This window comes from Tetrao urogallus (genome assembly GCF_951394365.1).
Source record: "Tetrao urogallus genome assembly, chromosome: 5".
Lineage (NCBI taxonomy): Eukaryota > Metazoa > Chordata > Aves > Galliformes > Phasianidae > Tetrao > Tetrao urogallus.
The window spans coordinates 3,718,563-3,740,577 of record NC_136818.1 but is presented as its reverse complement, the minus strand read 5'-3'; the positions used below and the strand labels follow the sequence as shown (position 1 = coordinate 3,740,577).

General features: G+C 41.6%; 2 protein-coding genes across 2 annotated transcripts; both read right to left on the bottom strand.

Annotated features, from left to right (window-relative positions):
• Nucleotides 1-3,289: 3,289 nt before the first annotated feature.
• On the bottom strand, nt 3,290-17,496 carry MYSM1 (Myb like, SWIRM and MPN domains 1; the record flags this gene model as incomplete). The annotated part of the gene is made up of 20 exons (XM_079536470.1): nt 3,290-3,454; nt 4,401-4,458; nt 4,574-4,679; nt 6,607-6,739; nt 7,021-7,209; nt 7,486-7,560; nt 7,955-8,005; nt 8,090-8,144; nt 8,461-8,549; nt 9,784-9,861; nt 10,807-10,910; nt 11,522-11,652; nt 12,558-13,306; nt 13,505-13,603; nt 14,287-14,365; nt 14,786-14,812; nt 14,949-15,026; nt 15,802-15,872; nt 16,068-16,143; nt 17,426-17,496. The coding sequence occupies 20 exons, from the start codon at nt 17,494-17,496 to the stop codon at nt 3,290-3,292; spliced, it is 2,484 nt and encodes an 827-aa protein (XP_079392596.1).
• A 1,003-nt stretch (nt 17,497-18,499) lies between these two features.
• LOC306946438 (CARD- and ANK-domain containing inflammasome adapter protein-like) lies at nt 18,500-20,758 on the bottom strand (the record flags this gene model as incomplete). Its single annotated transcript, XM_079535468.1, has 1 exon — nt 18,500-20,758. One exon carries the CDS (start codon nt 20,756-20,758, stop codon nt 18,500-18,502), a length of 2,259 nt encoding a protein of 752 aa, XP_079391594.1.
• Between the last annotated feature and the right edge of the window lie 1,257 nt (nt 20,759-22,015).

Here is a 22,015-nt window from a genome sequence, read left to right as displayed (position 1 = left end):
CTGCATGATATTATTTCAGTGATCCTACAGCTAGGATGCTAGAGTTGTTTCTAAGGAAATAGCGTGCAAATACAGCTCTACCATCTCAGCATCCCTGCCACAAACCATCCTAATTTTCTGGAGATCAGAGCAGAGAGTTGGTAAGAACAAATGAAAGCAACAGCATACAAGCTACTGCCCACAGAACTTAATCACTGACCGCAAGGCTCATACATAAGTAAGAATAGTTCTAGCTCTTAGTTCAAAATGACAATCATTTCTGCTGTATTCTGTAGTTTACTTTTTCGTATCATCTGTACCTAAGCTCCCTCTAGTGGTATTACACTGAGCTGAACCACTTCTTCATTCTGACCGGCTTCAAATAAAGCAATAGCAGATGTTATCTTCAACAAGCAAGAAGCTATTAAAAGTTTGGAACGCATCTTCTGAAGTACAGAATATTCAGTCTTTATTAACAGATTCTTGGATACCATCAGTCAGGAATATCAAAGAAGTGAGCGAAAGGGGGAAAAAATATTCAAAGGAATATGGACAAGCCCCCCATCCTCACCATGAACAAGGTATAAGTAGCTGTGAAAAAGTGCTGCTGGTTACCGGGGCAGCAAAACTTCACTCAGACAACACATGGCCGAGAGCTACATCTTAGGATGCGGGGTGACTCTCCCAGTTTGAATTCCATCGTTCCAATTGCTGCTCAAGCATTCCCCCTCTCTGGAGGAAACGCTTGGCTAGACGAGACGTGGGGTCTTACATAAACAAAAAAATACATTAGCCTGCAGTATTTGTCCTAAAACAGAGCCAACATAAGAAAAAAATCCAATGAAAAAAACACCGAGCTTCTCAATAAACGTATTTAATGCCTTGTATGTGTTTGGTAGCAGAACCGACAGTATTAGTAGCATACATCTCAGAAGCACACAACTTCCAAGCTCATTATTAGACACAAAGACAAAGGACAAAAAGCAGAGTACTTCTTACCATGACTCCTGCCCACAGGATTATTACTTGCCCTGATAACACACTATTTCCAATCCACATGCCACACGGTGTGGTCACATGGGATTACGGTGGCACTACCAGCTCATGGCGTGCCCCCCTCACCCTTCCTGCACTTTGAGACACAGCCCATGGAAACCTTTGGTACCAGATCACCCTTGGGAAACCTGGTGCCTTTGTGTGCACGCGTATCAAAAGCTCAGTTCTGCACAGTATTCTCTGGAGATTTGAGCTGCTTCAGAAGTGAGTTTGACTCCAAATTCTTCTGACTTAATGCGACTTAAAACCAATTAATACAACTGTATTACTTTAACTCGCTTTAATTCTTAAGCAGAAAAGCAGCCAGCACGTTCTTACCACTACTTTGGTAACACTGACATTCGTGTATACGGACAAAGAATGGCATCTACTTCATATTGCTGTTACATATGAGGCTGAAATTTCCTTCTAGTTTATAGGAGAACTACAGCTTTTAGTACATACAATATATAGCATATGATTTTTCTGGAGTATCCTATGTAAAACTGCAGCAGAACTCCTCATGCTGCAGACCATCCAGGACAGAACCAACTCAGGACAGAATGCTTTGTCACCAAGAGTGTTGTCTAAATCAGAAATACAGAAAGCCATGCAGTGTTTTTAATTAGGAATTCCCAAAGATGATGATTTCGAATATATGCAGAGTCAGCATGCCTTAAACAGATGGATGCACCAAGTTTGTAAGTTATACACAGCAGTGTGATCTAAAACTGTGCACAAACACACCTGGCAGAGAAGAGAAAGAACAGTCACCAACATTTTCCAGACCATAATCTTCAAACGTGCACCGAGAGAACCATCAAATAGCAACTGCTCAGACTTCCACACATTCGTGTTCTGCATCTTCCACTTAGAAACTGACGTTATGAGACGTGATGAAAGAAGGTAATTCTAAACTCTGCAAGGAGTTCCCCCATTAGGATACAACTGTACAATTTTAAAGCTTTTCAGATGAAAAGCTGAAGATTTATACATATAAAATCTTAAATCCCATTTATAGATGTAGAAGTAGATATACATACATATGTATTTTTCAAATAAGAATCAAATCCATCTTTATCCCTATGAGTACAAAGTCACGTTCTGGCTTGCTTCATGTTTTCAAATATATTTCTTAGATCTAAGAAACTTTGCCCAAGATAAATCTGTGTACTGAGGTCAAAACTCCTCTTGATTTAGAGGGCAAAGTTTAAAGCATGTTTTTCTTTGTGTCCCTCCCCCCCCAAAACGACACAATCTTCTGTTTGTTGCTCTACGCTTGCCAACAATGAAGAGCTCGTTTCCACAGGAAACACTGGCAATTAGATGTGGGCAAATCTCAATGATCTGACAGAAAAATATATTATCTTCCTGTAGAATGGAAGATCAGAAAGACTGCAACCTGTAACAAACAGGAGCTCACATTTCCACTGGAAACAAGCACAACTAGTAATGAGAAGACAACGACTGGCCAGCCTTCTCCACCCAAAATAAAAGCAAGATGGCAAACAATATGCCAACAGCTGCTCTGAGTACACACCGTTCATCTCAGCAAAGCGGTCAGTTCCCCCTCTGTGAATTCACTTGAGCTTAGACTCTGAAAGCACTAAGGAACAAATCCATGAGTGTCAGATACACGTGCCTGGTCAATTAAAAAAATACATGACAACAAAATTCCCAACCTGAAAGAGAGAACTGTGAGAGAACGTGAGAGAACTCTCCTCGAAGACTGAAGCACAGTACTGTGGGCAGCCTGTCCTTCTCCCAAACCACAGGCTGGGCTATAAATAATTCACTGACCCTGTGATACATGGTTTCTCTATATGTTAACAGCAAATGCTCCTCACGTAGCCTGATCACACTCACCGGGAGTTCTTCAGTTTCTTTGAACCATAACAAAACAAAGAGACTGGGTACTTAAACTATTAAAATGGGTCACAGTTTTGAAAGCGTTGACGTAATGCAAGAAGGAAAAGAAACCAGTGGGTGAAATAAGAATTAAAAAAAAAAAAAAATAAATAAAAATCCAGACTTGTTTTGTTTGAGCCACACTGACAAGGGCCTCAAGTTGTGCCAGGGGAGATTCAGGCCGGGTGTCAGGAAATGCTGCTTTTCTGAAAGAGCGGTCAGGCCTCCTCCCATGGAGGAGTCACCAAACCTGGGGGTGTTCAAGGAACATGTAGATGCTGTGTTGAGGGACATGGATTAGTGAGAATTATTGGTGACAGGACTGTGGGACTGGACGAGCTGTAGGTCTTTTCCAACCTCGGCGATTCTATGATTCTAATTCACTTGAACATTCATTCCTGTTTTCTTCAGCATTACTCTTCTTTTCACTCTTGTACAAGGAAAGGAATAAGTTTTCTATTTGAGTTAAGAACTCTTCAGCAATGAAGCAGCTTGTTACCTTGCCCAAAGTCTTCCTCATGCACTCCAACAGCTAGCCAAGAGAAAATGAAATCTTAAAGTTGTTTTCCTGAATTTTTGTTTCCTTCTTACTACTTGGTATTTCAAACTGGTTTTTAATTTATTTACTTTAAGATCAATTGAACAACACAGACTTCAGAAAAGAACAGCTATGTATGAACAAATGGGTGATTTTTCTACACTGGGCTTTTAAAATAATTAAAAAAAACACTCAAAAAAGAGCCATACCCCACTACAGCAGAAAGGAACAACTCCTCATGATCTGATTGAGCTACTGCTCAGCAACTGGCCCTGACAAAAAAGATCTGACAGCCTTTTGTGGGGAGATGTGTATTATTTTGTAAATCACAAATTTACACAACAGCTAAATTCAAGAGAATTCCACCACCTCAATTTCAGACGTCAGCTGTTTGTAGGCAAAGCCACATTGCGAGGGGAAAAAAGAGACGTGGATAATTATTGTGTATGTTTTCTGTTGATGCCTTTTGCTTTGGGCAGATTTTCTGTTTGGTTTGTGCAATTAGTGTTACAGCTGTAGTTTAGAACCTCACAGTGATGATTACACTGACTGGAAAATTGAAATTCTCACTTCTGTGTAGTAAACACAGTACAGCTCCACTTCACTGGCAGAATAAAGGACTAGGATCAATCCTCTCTCAACACGTGTGCAGTTCTCACACTGAAAGCACACGACATGCTGAGATGTCATTCATTTGCCATTCGTTCTCCCCCAAAAAGGAGGCTAAAATTTAGCAGCTGTCTGTTACTGTTATGCCCACTATCTCAAGCGAGCATCCTTATTGTCACTGTGCTGTAAGCAAAAAGCTGCACCACAGAAGTCATTTACTGGGATCAGTCTATGTCTAACATTTAGATGTGACACCTGATGATACTGAACAGACATATTTCAAATAGTATTTTAAATTACAAAGCCTGAGAACCAAAAGCAGCAAACTTACTTTCTGCAAACAAGTCAGGTCTGAATCTCTATGAAAAATTTTATCCATGGGGACACTGCTGTTGAAAGAAAAGGAAAGCAGGAGAAAGGTTAGAGCAGATTTATTTCTTTACTGAAACACATTAATAAACATACTCAGCTTAGAATTTCTGCATAATACAAAGCAAAACATACCTGTGACAGAATCTATATTTTTCAATTATCCATCTTGTTTTCTCAAATATTAATTCCCACTGAGGTTCCTCTGACATTTGCTGTATTTCAAATTTGTAGGGCAGGCCTGTAATAAATCAAACACAAATACTCACTGCATAACATTTTTACAATACATTAAAAATATTTTCAGGTCACAGACACTTAGCACTTGTCAGTGTTAAGGATGTTCAAGTGTGATACTTTGGATGGGAAATGTAATTTTGGTGGGTGTCTGTGTGAGGAACTGTGGAGAACAAGAAGGGAAAAAGAAATCCACAATGTAACAGAAAAATGGCAATGTGAATTGAGTTCTTTTAAGTCAGAACCACTTCATCTCTGTAAGATCTGTGTGGCTATTAAACAAGAAAGAAAGGAAGACTGGTTTCCATGTACAAACTGGCTGATGGAATGCCTGCTGCTGTTCCAGGCTTCAGAGGAATCTTCCTGTAGGAAGAAATTCTGCTAGTTTATTGAAGGTACAGAGGTGTAGAGGGGCAAATGTAGGAAATATTCCAGAAGAGTTACTTGGAAAGCACAAAGTCAGGTACCAAAAGTGAGAGAAAGTGTTAAATTTCAGATACTCAAAAAAAAAAAAAAAAAAAAAAAAAGCAGCAAAGAAAAAAAAACAAAAACAAACAAACCCTACTTTCCCAAGATCCTAAGAATTCAATGAGATGAGTTGCATGCTTTCAAACTACACCTCAGTGTAATGAAAATAGAGCAATCGATACAATTAGTTGAACCTGCAGAAACATTTATAGATCTCATTAAATACTGATTTTGTTCCTTTGCACAGAACTACAGCACTGCTGCTACAGCGTAACACATCTCAAGAGACAGCTGAGATGCTGTCTTGTAGGATGCAGTTTTCAGAGGAAAACAGAAAGTATTAAGTCATCTCAGATGGAAAATGTAGGTGATCAAGAAAATGTCTACTTCTAAGGCCAGATAACATTCCCATAGATTTTAACTCCACAACACAGGTGTGGCACAAATGGGAAATAGAAGGAAAGAAAGCCCAAAGAACTAAACTTTATAGTACAAGTACTGCACAAATGTGATCACCACTTCACTTCCCCAAGTCTCCAGGCAGATGGTCTCCATTGCTCACATGCACAGGAAAAAAACAGAGGGGGAACTGTCAGATCACATGGCCTCTTATACTAGCTTGCCAAAAACACTGGATATCTTCATGTTTGGATACAGAAATCAGGTCTTAAAATGGGAGAAGGAAGGAGAAGAGAGAAGAGGCAGAGACCACAACCATATTCTGTTATCCTGGGATTTGTCCTCAGATTATTATCAGGTAACGAGAGGAAAACCCCATCAACAGTAGAAATTCCAAACGTTTTATATTAAGTGTCTGAACTACTCAAGAAAGACAGACATCCTGTTTTCACAAAACATCAGTTATGTTTTTAAGCAGCCATGTACTTACTCTCTTTGGTTGAGATTCATGCCAGCACACCATTTCTAGGATCTGCTTGATAATTCATCTTTTATATCTGCATTTTCCTGGACAGCTGGCAAGTCTGATCCTTCATCTTTCTGAATATTTAGTTACTCAAGTAAGAATTTCCCACCACTACAGCAGCCAAGTCTTTGCTATAGTATTTCTGGCCTCCTCTATCAGAGGATTTAAACTCTGCTGCTTTACAGAAAACAAGTAAAGCATGTGAAAGAGTTTCCCAGATTTTCACGTGGACGCTGTATGTAAGCACACCTTGCTCCGACTCCTTTCTTTCTTTCCCAGATTGTGAGAAATACTACAATGTCAGTAAACAGCAAACACAATCTTTTATCTATTCATATATTTCCATATTCTCCTAACAGCAAGGGCTACTTGCAGGACTATCCCTTAGGAGCAATTCCTCATTTTGTACAGCGCAAGTCCTTCCTTAGCAACGTACACCTGCTTCTCAAGGCCTGGCTCAAGAGTATGCAATATTTTTCCCCTTAGCATCTAAAAGGATAAGAGAAGCTAAAACAGTGGGGAAACTATCAGTACTTACGGTAGGAACCATCAGAGCTGATCTCATCACTGATCACCAGGCAAGTAATCTGAGAATAGGGCAGAGGATTGTTTCGGTTGTAAGGACTTACAATCATTCCAATGAACATGGCACCGCCCCTGGAGAAATAACTCTGAAAAACAAACAAAACCACACATCAGAAATAAGCCTTTTTCACAACAGCATCCTGAAATCAAAGGACAGACAAGAATAGTGGGAAGTCTGGGAAGCATTCATACACGTTCAACCTCATTTAAACCAGCCAGCATGAGCATGCTGCGTGAACTACAGAACAACACACGAACATGCTTTGAACAAGCAACAGGGCAGAAGTGTGCATTAACATTGTGAATGGGCTTGAGGGGGTTGCACTTGCTTTGGTTATTTATTATTAACGTACAGACCAGTAAGTACCTGGTATTTAGCTTGGGTGTCAATATCTCGTATGGAGGGGTTGGGATCAAATGCTGGGTGGGAATGGTACCACCCAATAACACCGTATCCTCTGGCAGCAAGTGTTTCTGAGGCCTGAGTTTGAGATACAGGATCCATCTCACACTGCAGCCCTGTACTGAGGCTATTGCACGGCTCTGCTGCACAAACCTGTTAAGAAAGTCTCCAGATGGATAAATGCAAGAAATCTTAATCAGTTCAATAAGATTCGTTTAAAGAATTCTAAGTCGCGTGCCAGATCTTCCTTGTGAAAGAGCTGACGAGCCAACACTTCAACACAGAGCATGAAAACCATTTCAAGATTGTGGTAATTAACTTCAGCTTCAATATGCTTGAAGTAGATGCCCCAGAGAAATAACATTTGCATCAATTCAAACACAACAGTTTTAATGACTTAGAGAAAATGGAAAAAAGATAAACACTTACTTCTACAACTTTATCAGCTTCAGAGTATCTTCCACCTAGCAACCCTATTACTTCTGCCATAGACACATGTGAGTGCTAAAATGATATTAAACATCATTATTAAAGTTCAAGCTGTATAATTTCTCCAAAGTTTGATTTGTACTTGACAGACCACATTGGCTTCACAATTGCAATTCAGTAATTTCTCAATGACATTTATAAGGAGAACTTAGGACAGCTAAAGATGCTAAAATAGCCAGTGGTTCAATTTAAAGCAAACAAAAATGTGTTTGCTTAATATACACATGCATGTTTATAATGCACCTGTATAACACTTCCATCCACTAAGCAATGCTAACTTCAGAAACCCCACAGCATTCAAAAACTGCATGAAGTAAATACTGCGTTGCCAAATCCAACCATGTTGCCCATCAAACCCCCTCCCAACACATACATCACAGCTTTCTGTAAGACAAAACTTCCTCCTCACCAAATCCATTATTAAAAGTGCTTCTGAAGACACTTTCACCTGAAAAGGTTCCTGAAATCACAAACACAACAATGAGCATAATGAAAGTAACATAAGAAACTAAAGCATGATAGATATTCACTCACAGATACATACCCGTTTTTCTTCAGTGAATAAACAGCATGGTATCAGCTGAAAGGGATCAAAGGAACTATAAAACGAAAGAAAATGTCTCTAAAGATGCAGGACAGTCAGGAAACTTTCCTAGTTTCCCACTGTCTCCTCAATAGAGGAAGAAGAGGATTTCTTTACTGTGTGTCTTTCATCTCATACTACGAAGACTTCCACCAAATGCAGAAGTTCACCTCCCACACTTTTGAGTTTCAGCACTAAACATCTGAAATGCTACATGTCATTTCTGCCCACGACACACATTCCTGATTTGCAGTGTTCCAGCCCGATGCCATGCAAGCCAATTATTTTTTTTTCTATAAGATCTGTTTTGGAAAATGATGTACAGCAAATACCTTTTTATTTGTCTTGAACCTTTAGATGATTTTGCAGGCTTCAGTTTTTCTTCTTCTCTTCTTCTCGCTAATTCTTCAGCAGACAGATGCTAAAAAAGAATTGCAAAAACCCATCTCAGTGTCTTGAATGAATCCTCGACATCACTGCCCTCCTTATGTGCCACCAATAACAGTCTCCCACTGTAACCTGTAGCCACAAAGTACCAGAACACCTTTTCAGGGATTAGCATTTTCACCTCTCATTGCAAACCAACGCTGTGTTTTGCAGAAGGTGTATTTACTAACCAGGGCTGTACAAGAAACACTTCTGTCAACATAACACAACAGAAGTGACTGTTACACATGCTTTCCACTGAAGGCTGTGAACTTAAATGATTTTTTATTTTTTTTTGTCTGAGGGAGGGTTCAAGAATAACAGAATGTTTCCTGTTCTTCACTTTTTCCTAAATTCTGAACTTGTAAGAATGGATGGGCTTGAGGAAGCATCTTCTTTAAAACCTTAAAACATCTCCACAGAGGACAGCACTTCTGGAGATACTGCTAGAATCCCTGCTACCTCACCAACTCACATCATCTGCATTACAAGCACAAAGAAACCATGCTGGACCTAAAGAAAAATAACTTCATATATTATTCTCTTGTACCGTTCAGTAAGGCTGAAGGGAACTAACGGAGCAACAAGATTTTCTGACAACAAGCCCAATTCCTCTCACATCAAGGATCAAGTTCCACATTGTATGCAGTCTGCATACACTATCAAGGCTGCTCTATTCTAAAGCTCTATCCTAAACACTCAGGATAAACAAGGATATTCAGGATAAATGTAACTTAGTGTTCCGAAATCCAGAGTGAACAGGAGTTAAGCAACTCCTTTTTCTTTCTGGAAAAAGGAACCAACCTTTTCCTGCCAGATTCATGGCAAATCTGAACTAAATAAAACAGACATGTGCCAAAATAAGGCCGATTTATTTTACGTTATAAGCAAAAGGAATCAGTACAGAAATTAATGTCAGCTTTTCCTGATCCTCGATGATTTGATATTTTAACCTTAGCACTGCATTAAACCATCCCCCACCACATCAAGGGTGTAACTAAACTGAGGGAAAAACACTTTTTCTTTAACTAAAGGGTCATGAAGTTCAATACAAGATGAGGCAAAGAGCTCTGTAGGTGTCCAGCTGTGTAGATCCATCCATGCTCACAGCACGAACACCTTTGCAAAGACCAAAGTGCAGTCACTTACAGCAGATGTAACAGCTGCAGCATTTATTGTAACAGCAAGCAATAATCACATATTTAAATGAAGGCTCAAAACCAGGTTACCTCAAACGTCTGCCCTTCCAAATCCTTGGCATCACACCAGTTTCCCCAAGGGTCTCGGACTCGCCGTCTTCTTGTACGCTGCAGAAAGTAAATCATCACAAATCAAGGATCAAACTCATGCAAAAAAATGCCTTTGCTGTGTTTAATCAGCTGTAAGAACACCATCCAAAAGATCACTGCCACGGGAGCTTTCCTAACACTGTGACATACTTCCAGAAAAGAGAAAACACCCTGGAGTTCAGCAGAATCGATTAGTTCACAATCTGTCACAAAATATCATCAGTGATGTTTTCAGGTTTTTAAGGCTGTAAAGAACACCTGGATATCAATGCATGGAACATCAACGTCCCTCACAGCAACAGCAAACTATTATCCAACTGTGAATTATAGCTTTCTGCATGGTCTGTGCTATCAACCAGTATGTGTGTGCCTTGTGTAAGCTACTGTTCCTCAGCTGAAGCTTTTTTTTCCCTTTAATGGGATTGATTTTGTTTTCTTCTCATCAACTGATTTATTTCCCTATGAATTACTTCAAAATGCTACAATAAATGTAAATATGAACATTACATCTGGCAAACCTTGGTAATTCATCTAATTATGAATGAGTTACTACTTAATTGCATGCATAAGACTCTCAGCAAGTCAAATCACACACCCAGTCTACTTAATGATTAAGACACAAGCAACTTAACCTCACTCTACTGATGCACTCCACTCTTTTCGGACTAATTCATACGAACAGATTATGGGGTGCTGGGGAGGAAGGGGTTGGGATTCCAGGAAGAAGACTGTACCAAATCTTAGTTAAGTAGCTGGGCAATTAACATGCAAGAGAACAGAAAACAGAACAGATACCAGTCAAAAAAAAATAATTCTGCTTAAACTGATACTTGAACTGAAGGGCGCTCTAATGAAACTGCAAACTGAACAAGAGGAGGAGTTTCCTGAGATGGCCTGGCTTGAAAAGACCTGCATGTCAAATTTTCCACCACCCACTCTCTTCCCCTTGACCCCAAGACATACCATGGACTGCAAACGCTGAGCAAGCTGGTATGCTTCCACTGTGTCTTTGCCTTCCTTGGACCGAGATTTATCAGCTGGTTGTGGTCTGTTATAGACAGCCTGTTCTACAGGAAATACAGGAGATACACACTGTGCTTCAGTAATGTTTGAAGGGATACAAATGCCACAGAGGAAGAAAAAAGTGACATCAAGATAGATTTTGATGCTCATGCTGATGAGTGATTATCTAGTTTTCTCTCACTACCACAGCATTTCTAAGAAGGGAAAAATCTCCCTCCACTAATTCATTTGAAATAACTTCCATTTTAGACAGGAAGTATTGTAGGACATTCCTCCCTACCAAGGTGTTTATCCTTCAGCTTTGGACCAGAGTCAACCCATTACAGGGACTCCAAAACTGAGCATCAATTGACAGTAACTTTTAGGTGTCTACATATACTTTAAGCATGCCAATTAATTTCAACATTTGTATATTGTTTAAAAAAAAAAAAAAAAGTAGCCTTGAGGGTGGAGACTGTTTTATTTCCAAAATGATTCAATATGGGGAAGCAGGAAAAGAAAAACATCCATTCTTCACATGAAAATATTCGTTTTAATAAGAAAGCTGACAAGCAATAGCTGGTCTCAGCACACGCTGACTGAAATTTAAGTTCTGAATCAATTCTGATAGAAGTTTTTTTTTTGTTTTTTTTTTTTTTTTTTTTTTTTTTTTTACCACAGCCAAAGTTAATTGCTCCTATTAATTCCAAGTACGTGTGGATACGTCCAATACAGTTTACGTCACCGCAGTTCTTAAGGCCCGGACGCACTGAGGTCTTATTCAGGTATTTGGGTTTACATCTCTCCCTGAAATAAAACAGAACACATCATCCAATAGAAAACAAGTCAGGTGGAGATGAGACAGCGAAGTGTTTGACCCCGATGCAAACACCACGCACTGCTGTGCAGAGCAATCACAGCAAAAACACAGGTTTCACAAAACATATGCAGTTATTTGAGCTTGCTACCTCTCCAAGATGGAACATCAGAGTTTCTTTGCTACTAGAATAAGCTGTTAGCACAGAGAGCACTCAGTGAGAACCCACTAAAATTTGCTAACTCTTTCTACTAAGAAGCAAAGCAAGCCAGCCAGTGAGCATACACAAAACAGAACTGCAACAAGCCATCCATTCAGCCTGCTACCACAAATATTAAAAGTTCTTAAAACTAATTTTTTTGGAGATGGAATATAAGATATTTCAATGTACAAACACCACTCAAAAGTGGTTCTTAATTTGAAAAATTATTTGGTCAACATTATTTCCTCCAGTGCAGAGCGTTGCTTCCTGCTGCTCTTCTGCATGGGCACTACCACACACATCAGTAACGAAGTAGAGCAGGTCTTCTGAAGAAACATTTATTGAAAATATCTAAGGATTCTTATATGCTGGATGACAAAAGCAAAAGAAAAGAAGTGTAACAAAAACAGAAGTGGTTTATTCTGATATATATATCTATATATATATATATAGGACACAAACTTCCATAATGCTTCAAAAAGCACTTTCACTGCTCAGCTTCCAGAATCCCAGAATTGGGAAGAGATGAAAGCAGCAACACCCATCAGTGCCATTCACTGATCACCTTTAGATTATTACTACAAACTTACTTCCACTCTTTTCAAAACCTGTTTGTACTGTTTTAACTACAACAAAGCAGGTCAAGAGTGATTTTAATGACTTACTGAAAGAAGTGAAATGAACGCATCTTACCACTGATCCAAAATATAATTCCTAATTTTCAAGTAACGCTCTGGTGTTTTGGCCTGGCGTCCTTCAAAGAATTCAGGAATAGCTTGCTTCTCTTCTTCCAGGATGATGCTCCTATCAATCTCCACTTCTTGATCAGGTGGCTTAAGAGCCTCTGCTTCTTCTTGGTGATCTTCATCCACTTGGCAGGGGGGATGAAAAAGCAGTCCGTTATCAGCCAGGTCTCTCTGTTCCTCATGAAGCTCCTGCTCAGTTATTTGTCTAGCACCATGAGATGCTCCTGTTCTGCCCTGTTCAGCTTTCTTTATAAAATCACTGCACTGCTGGTAATCCAAGTTCACAGATTTATCACCGTTCACGTGCTGAGAACACGTCGCTACCTGAGATGGTAACGCGTCCACTGTGGGTTGCTTGGTATTCTGAGAGTCTTCTTTCAGCAAAGAAACAGCAGAACTACGTCCAGCACTTGGAAAAGGATGCTCCGTTCCTTTGGTTTCTTCAGCTGGACTTTCTGACAGTTCAGATTTTCCAACATCTTGCTGGAAAGCAGGAGAAAACAGTTCATCCATGTCATCAGTTATATCTACTTCTTCATCGTCCGACAGCTTTTCAATTTTCACTGCATTCAGGTTAGGGTCTGCACGGCCTCTCAAGTTTCCAGCTGACCATGCTTCTACCCTTACCCCATCTTCAGCGGGAAGGCTGCCACCATGCTGACTTTGCTCTTCTCTTTCAGAACCATCGTTTTTTGCCTAAGGAAAGCATAAAATACTTTAAGAAGGGAAAGAAAATAGAAACAATCCCCTCTGCCTCCCAGAAAGTCAGGACTATTTTACTTGACAGCAGACGGACATTCTGAGGGAGGTGTCTGATGGGCTGACAAAGCAATAGAAATACTGAAATCATTCAAAGCAAACTAACTTCACAACAGTACTCAAAATACCTTTTACCTTGTTCTTAAAGTACTGCCTGGCATAGCTCTTTACTTGTAGCACAGTACGACTCCCAATCAACTTGGCAATTTTTGTCCAGCGGCGGCCAAACTTCACCTAGAACAACAAAGCATAGCCGAGTTACCCAGCCTCTAACATTCCAGTTTATACCCAATTGTATAAAAGCTCAGTTACACATTGCAAACACACCAACAGTACAGCTGAACCCGAGAAGCTCAGTGATCACCTTGCACCGAGAAAAGCATTGCATCCAACAGTAACAAGCGTTGCTATTCCTCACTCAGCGTAGACATGCAGTAAATTCCATTGCCTACTAACCCAAGGAATTCTACTGAAATGAGTTTACACTTGCTGAAGCAAACCCTATTGCATTCAGCATTGCACAACCATGTAATCTCTGAAGATCTTATAACACTAGCTGCAGGATTTCACTTTCCTTAGTTGACTTACCCTATGCAGTTAGTTAGTTAAAGCACGCTTAAGGACAGGAGTGTGGCTGTGCAATTCAGGAAGCAACATATTTCAGATATTTTGTGATCTCAAATTGTAATCAGACCCAAGTGAACAAAGCATGCTAAACACACAGAGCCATTTCTGGCAATTCATCAGTACAGATCTGATTTATAAAAACACTCTGAGTATACATGGTAATTAATTATCATCAAATTAGAAGTACACGAGTAGAAGCAGCTAAACACAGCATGCTTATTTATGGTTAGTTTATTATTTAAGACAACTTAATTATCTATTCAAAATATTACACATCAATGCAATCATACCAGCCCTTGTTCAAATAGTTCTTTTTCTTCTGATGTCCACTTCAATGAGTAGCTACCTGGTTTTGTAGGAGATCGCACCCTACGAACAGGAAGGAAATGAGGTGAAGGCTCTTAAACACATCTTCCCAAACCCCTGTAACTGAAGGCAGCCCCTGCACGACCAGAGCACTACTGATCATCTCCTGTAAAGCTCATGGTGCTGTCTGAAGCACCAACTTGGCCGACAGACTGGGAAACGTGTCAGCTTCTCCATCACAAAGAAAGACTCCAGATAACCATGAAACCCAACCAATTTTTTTAAATAAGGACCACTGTGCTACAAAACAAACCAACAGACCAGCAACAAAGCACAAGTTATTTTACTACAGGCCTTTTGCTACATACAGTATTTCTGCTAACAGAAATAACAGCTAGGGAGCTAACATTTTGGGGTGTGCATTCTGTAATTAAAAAAATGGAAGCTGTGCTGAAAAAAAGGCAACTGTGACAATGTACGTACATGGCTTTTCCAGTTTTCTTATGTGGGCTGCAAATACAGAAACAGAATGAAATTAGAAGTTATTAAATGTGATACAATTGCACATACCTGCAATTAACCAGCTTTTAATTTTCTTATTGATTAATCACTTATTATCTGAGAGCTTTCCCAGAACACAGCTTACCTTTTCACAGACCTTTTTTCTGCTTCCTTTTGACTGAGCCATATTTTCTCAGAAAGTGATTTATTTGAGAGATAATATCTGAAATTGTTACTAAGAAAGTCTTCAAAGCATCAAAGATGTGAGAATTCTAGAAATGTGACTGATCACATTGGTTCATAATAATTCAGTTGTAGAAATGCTGCATGTATGGCTTTAGAAGCTGAAATTTCACGTGCTCTTATTAGTTTAATACAGAAGGCAGTGATGCTTGTTTTCTGAATGCACACACTCACTGCAGTGAGCTAAGTGCCCTGTTCCTACAATAGGCTTTTGCTTTTTGGACACAGAAACCATAATGAAGTAACTTTCTTTGTACTGATGCCTTACCCATTTTCAGTTTAACTCTCAATAACTCATTTCATTGGGAAAATTCCTTTATTTTCTTGTTTCTTTTCTTACTCATAGTCACAGAAGGAATACGAAAATGAATTGGAGCAATTGTTGGTGAAAATGGCTGTTTGGGCAGGTTTGCTTTGGCTGTGTCAGCACAACGCCGGAGGTAGCACTGAAAAAGCAGCTGATGTGGAAAGGAGCACAATTTCAGGCACCAGGAGCAGCCTAAAGCTGAAAAGCCTTGGAGCCCTATTCTTAAAACTCACGACTGACCACATCAGGATATTTTGTCTCCAATGCCTCAACTATGTAATTGTGGCCGTGGATACTTATCAGGCTGAAGAAGCCACAGACTTACTAGCAACAGGAGGAGCTAAGGTAACTATATGACTTAATTAAGTGACAGTGCTTCAGTCACACTGCCAAGGAAACAATTTGGCCAGTTCCTTTGTAATTAAGAAGCAAACCAGAAAAAGGATACTCTTCCTCCAGCAGCATTTTCTCAATGACAGCCCTGTTTTCTTCACTAATGCTGCTGTCCAGCGTCCACGGCTGCAAACAACACAAACACTTCTTAATCCTTGGATTCTGTTATGCTATTATTTAAGTATCAAGAATCAATATATAAACAGCTTCTGAAAATAAGCAAAAAACAGTGTCTAATAAGCTAAAAGGGGATGTACATGGAGGTAAGACTGAAGTGGTAATAACCTTGCTAGAAGCGCCATTCAAGTAAAAATAACTTACAAGACTGTTATCAGTTCTCCAAGATGAATCAAGGTAGTGATCCTGCAGTAAGCTTGATGCTGTGTTTTCATGACCTCTGAAAAGAAGTCCCATATTCAAAACCACAAATATATTCAATCAAAATGAATGCATCATTAGCAACTATACCATGAACAGAAGAATGAGATCCTAAAATTCAAGTCACGCATTGTAGACTGTTAGGCAATGTTATTATCTTATAATATTCTGTAAGGCACAGCCTAGCTGCCCCCGAGTAAGTCAGCTGTTAGTATTCCAGACTGAACATCTCACCTATCTCATTGCAAACCATACAAAATGCCAGTGAAACCCTGCACAGCAAGAAGCCCCATCCAGAACCACTGAAAGTAGAAGGGACTTCGCAAAATAAGTACAGAAGAAAAATACCAGATCTTCATGGATAGTACAGACAATACATCTGTTTAACCGTGTCATTCACTTGTGTTATTCCCAGTTAACACTGCTCCACCTTTGTGAGGTAAGAACATTTGCCTTAACAAAGCAATAATGTTTGCCTGTAGAGGACAGCTTCTGCTGCCTAAAGGCTTAATAGAATCTCATCACGTGGGATAGTCAGCGCTCTTACAGATTTTGTCCAGACTATGCTTACCTTTTCCTGTCAGTATTTGTTTTTCACCTTCAGAAAACCATCACTAATCAACTTTATTCTACCTTAACATAGCAAAAATCACCCGGTAATTTATGTAATGCCTTGTCATCCAAATCTTTGCTTCCAGAACATTGAGACTTGCCTAAAGTGCCATCAGCCCTCTCTCCCTTGCTAGAGTACTAAAGGCAAATTCTCTTGTACTCTGAACCGCTTTGTGCCACCAGTTCCCACATCTCTTTGCAAGCAGGCACATATCCTCGTGTATGCAAGACAACAGCGTTACTGCTGTCAGCTCAGCAGCCCGATACCCCGATCAGCAGTGCAGCAGGAGGTGCTGCTCCACACCACACACGGCCTGCTTTCTGTCACAGGGCGATTCCCCTCCTCTCTCCCAGCATCGCTGGATCGGGTAACACCGCTGCCCGCTCACTCCACAAGTCGGTCAGACGTGCCTTAGCTGCGAACCGTGCCCTGTGTGACCGCCCGTTCCACGCCTGTGGTGCAGATTCGCTCCCTAACCGCCCGCCCTTCCCGCTGCACGGCCCCACGCCGTCCCCTCAGCCCTGTCGCACAGCTCAGCGCCGCCGCTCCGCTCCCTGCGAGGACCCGCGGCCGCAGTAAGGCCTCCCCTCAGCCCCTTTGCTCCGGGCCGAACAAACCGAAGAACTCAGGCTCCCCGCAGCGGCCGGGCGCCGTACCGGCGGTGTGCCCGCGCACGGCCCTCACTCACTCTGAGGCCGCCTCCTCTGGCGCGGCCGCCAAATCCCCCTCGACATCCACCTCCGGCTCCTCCGCCGCCATGATAACGAGCTCACACCTCTCGCGAGAAGAGTCGCAGTCTCGCGAGACGAGGCAGAATCGAGGGGCTCTGCGCATGCCCAGTTGGCGGCGAGCGCACGCGCGACAGGCAGAGGCGAAGCCGCGCCCTGAGGAGACGCCGGTCGGAGGCGGAGAGATGGCGCTGGGTAGGCGGGGCGCCGGGCGGGGAGAGGGCAGCTGAGGGCCAGGCGTGGGGTAACGGCTGTGGTGCCGTGTGGGGAGAGAGAGGAGGTGAAGGGTGGGTCTGAACGGAGCGAGAGGGGGCTCGGGGTGCGGGGAGAGGGGGTGGAGTGCTCTGAGGAGAAGCGCTCAGGGTGAGTTAACTAAGGCCCTAAGTTGTGCCTGCGGAGGCTCAGGTTGGATATTAGGGAAAATTCTTGTCAGAAAGAGCCATCGAGCCCCGATACTGCTGCCCGGGGAGTGGTGGGGTCACCGGGCCTGGAGGCGATCCAGGGCTGTGGGGATGTGGCGCTGAGGGATGCGGACAGTGCGTTGGGTTGGGCTCGGTGACCTTAGGCGTCTTTTCCAGCCTTTGTGATTTGGTGATCCTACACAGATCAATTTTTATAGTTCCAGGTTGTGTTAATGCCATGCGACGGGGTATCGCACAGAGATGTCTGAGCATAGACATGTATCCTTGAGGATACAAATGTCTCCTTGTTCATAATGGATGGCTAGTTAAGAACCTGGTGTTTAACTAAGCTATCCGTGCAGACTTGAGTTGTGATTTATACTACAGAAGGTCAAAAACAGTGCATTTAAGATTACCACTTTTTAGATCCCAAGTGCGAGGTTCATGGGAAAAAGCAGTGTGTAATCAGTGCTCCAAAGTTTAATGGTACGTTTAAGATCCTGTTTTCCATGATCCCCACTGATTACTGACTTAATTTGCCTGTTCTCAATCACACAGAGCCCCAGCACCATCCAAATTATATTAAAGAATAATGCTGCCTTTACATTTAGAAATGTTTGCTTTACGTATTTATTATGCCATCAACATTTTCTTTTTCAGGAGGGTGACAATGTGAGCCTGATTCTTTGTTTTGTTACATTCTGCTACTTGCAATGGGGTCTTTTTGAGGCTATTAACTGCTAGCAAATTGGCTTTTTCTCCTTCTGACCAGTTTATGAGGGAATTTACAGCATTTAAGTGACCAGCCTTGCAAGCACAGTGCAATGGGGTATCCTTATTGCTGTCTAAGGCATTAATGGCTGCTCCGTAACTCAGCAATAAGTATATCAAGTCACTGTGCCCATATTCTGCTGCAATATGCAATGCAGTCTTTCTCCAAATGTTTCTATCATCAATATTCTTATTTTTCATTGATGTCAAAAGAATCTTTACAACTTCCGTGTTTCCTCTGATGGCTGCATAGTGCAGGGGAGTACATCCATCCATGTCCTTAACTCCAAGTCTTCCTTTTCTAGCTAGCAGAACTTGAACAATACTGAGATGGCCTCGCAGAGCTGCAGCATGCAGAGGTGTTTTTTTCTCCTTGTCTTGTGCATTGGGGTCAGCATTAGCATTCAGAAGCATCTCCACCATTGTTTTATCTCCCCTTTCACAAGCAAAATGTAAAGGTGATTTTGACTGCTTATCTTTCGCATTAACATTGGCTTTGTGGTGCAACAGCTGTTTGGCAACATCAGCATTGCCTCTTTGACTTGCAGTATGCAAAGGAGTAACAAACTCTTTAGTGACAGCATTAATTTTGGCCCCTGCGCTGACTAACAGGCCGACCAATGCTCCGTTGTTGTGCAGTGCAGCAGTATGGAGTGGGGTTTCATCGGTCTGATTGGTCACATTGGCTTCCATCCCTTTGTGCAGGAGCAGGTTGGTGATGGAGGCAGCCCCAGCCCGAACTGCCAGGTGCAAAGCTGTGTCTGAAGCAGGGGTTTTTATTCCCAAGTTTGCTCCCTTTTCGATTAGAACTTCTGCACATTCAGCCTTGCCCGTTTCACACGCCAGGAGTAAAGGAGTGTACTGCATTTCATTGTAGGCATTTACATCTGTACCTCTGTCAGCTAAAGCTGCTACAATACCATGCAAATTTTTCTGTACAGCTTTAAAAAGAGCTGACTCCATTATGTCCGATGGCAAATCTTTAGAATATTCTAGCAGTGTTTTGAAGATGGATGGGTGGTTGCTGTCGAAGGCTCTTTCGGCCACACTGCAATCAACACCGGCTCCAGCTTCCAACAGTGCTTTTGCAGTGATTTCAAAGCCCTGAGAAACAGCATAACTGAGAGCTGTCTGTCCTCTCTCATCCTTCCCATCAGTGGAGGCACCACACTTTAAAAGCATTTTTGCCAGACTGCTTTCATCTTTAAGAGCTGCCATGTGCAAAAAGTGATGTAGGTTCCCACTGCTTCTTGCTTCTTCTCTCAGGAACATCTTCACTATGTGACTGTGGTCATTCTGTGCAGCCAGATGAAGTGGTGTCTTGCCTTCTTTATCCAAACTGTACATGTGAGCACCGCAGCAGAGAAGCACTTTGGCTGCATCACCATGGCCTTTCTCAGCAGCCCTGTGCAGAGGTGTTCTCCCTTTCTGGTCCATCACATCTAGCTGAGCACCTTTGCTGATCAAATATTCCATTATGCTTAGGTGCCCCTGAGAGGCTGCAACGTGCAGAAGGGTTTCATTTGAAGAGTTCAGTGCATTAATATCATTATCTTTCAGCATTTTCTCTAACTCTGAAATATAACCCTTGGCAGCTGCGTCAAAGATGCCAATATCAGAAGGACGTTTTCTAGGTTTTGCTGCTCCTGAAAGCTGAGTTTCTTTTCCTTTCTTCTTAGTAGCCCCTTCGTGTCTTTTTCTTCGAGGACTCTCTCGTTCTTCTTGGTACTGTTCACAGCTCTTTTCAAACCAAACTTTGTCCCTTTCAAGTAAGTATCCTATCAGTTGTCTTCTGGCATCTCTGATGCTTTCGTTTACTTCACTGACATATTTTCTCATCTTGTTATAAAGTTTTGGCTCCACTTGCTTTAAACATGGATAGAAAAAGAGCCTGCAGGCTCGTTCACCTTGAGAAACCAGGATGTCTAAAACTCGAGAGTTCTTTTCTGTTCGTGTCCTGTAGAAACTCATGACCATCCTTTTTTCTGGGGAAAAAATGCCATTGTCTATGAGGCAGCTCAGAAGGTGGTCGGGATCATTAATGCCTTCTATTAGCTCTTCTCTTTTAGTTCTTAGGACTTCTATTGCATATGGATTGGTAAATAGGCTGGTGGAATGCATGCTCACCTTGATAAGGAAGAAGAGAACGGAACTATTGTTTAACGTTGGAAGTGAAATACAAAGTATCAAAGTGGGGTCACATCACTGCCTGTGAGGTGCCGAACAGCTGCCCAGAGAGGTGCCCCGTCCCTGGAGGTGTTCAAGGCCAGGTGGGATGGGGCCCTGCGCAGCCTGGGCTGGTATTAAATGGGGAGGTTGGTGGCCCTGCCTGCGGTGGGGGGGTTGGAGCTTCAGGATCCTTGAGGTCCCTTCCAAGCCGAGCCATTCTGTGAATCTTTTTGATAGAACTCTGAACCAGCAATCGCTGTAGTTCAATAATACATCTTTAAAGAACGAGAAAGAAACCAAAACTCACCTTTAGTTCTGAAAGAAGTCCTTTGATTTTCTCTGTTCTTCCTTAGCAACAAGTGAGGCTCCATAACAAAACAAAAACCCGTGATATGTAAAGATCTTCCATCTGGAAGACTTCTTCCAGACTTTTTAATGCAAATTTAGGGAGGGAAAAAATGCTTTTGTGAAGCTGATATTTGAATAGCAGATATTGGTTTATCAAGTTCCTTTGGGCCACGCTGTTCTTTGTGGTTCCCAGTTGTCCAGGCTTTTAGACCTGACAAGAGAGAATGGACAGCATGGTTACTGTTGCTGTGTTTGTATACTTGCACAGTGTTAAATGAAGGAGTACCCTTTGCCTGCACTGTAGGTGAAATCTCTGTCATGTAATGAAATAAAACCACAAAGATCCAGATAAAAATGAACTGTACAAAGCAGCTGATTGTAAAAAGTGTTCCAGGCTTTCCAGGATGAGTTACAACTTCGGTCTGTGAGCTGTATTTAACTTTAAGGCTGTCATTCTTGTGTCTGCTGTCTGTCTGGAGCCTAATTCTATTCCATGAGGTGGATCAAGGTGTGTACAAAACTTTTAAAGTATAATTAAATGAGACTTCAAATCTGTATGTGTAGTCTTCAGTGTGAGTGTGGGACCTTTGAATCGAGCTGAAATTAATTTAACTTACTGGTCACAAAATTCCTCACGGAGAGGAGGAAATATATTAATAACCATCTACGTATTTGGAATGCAATTGAGAGAAATTGAGGTGGCAGTTCTGTAAGAGCTAGAGCTGAGTGGTTGGGTCTGGTGCTTTTTAAGGTCCCTCCAACCCAAACCATCCTAGGAAAATATGCTGACAGCTTCACCTTATTTGAGCAAATCGGACATTTTGCCATCTGGGTCTTTTTCACTGCCTTTTCCATTGCATG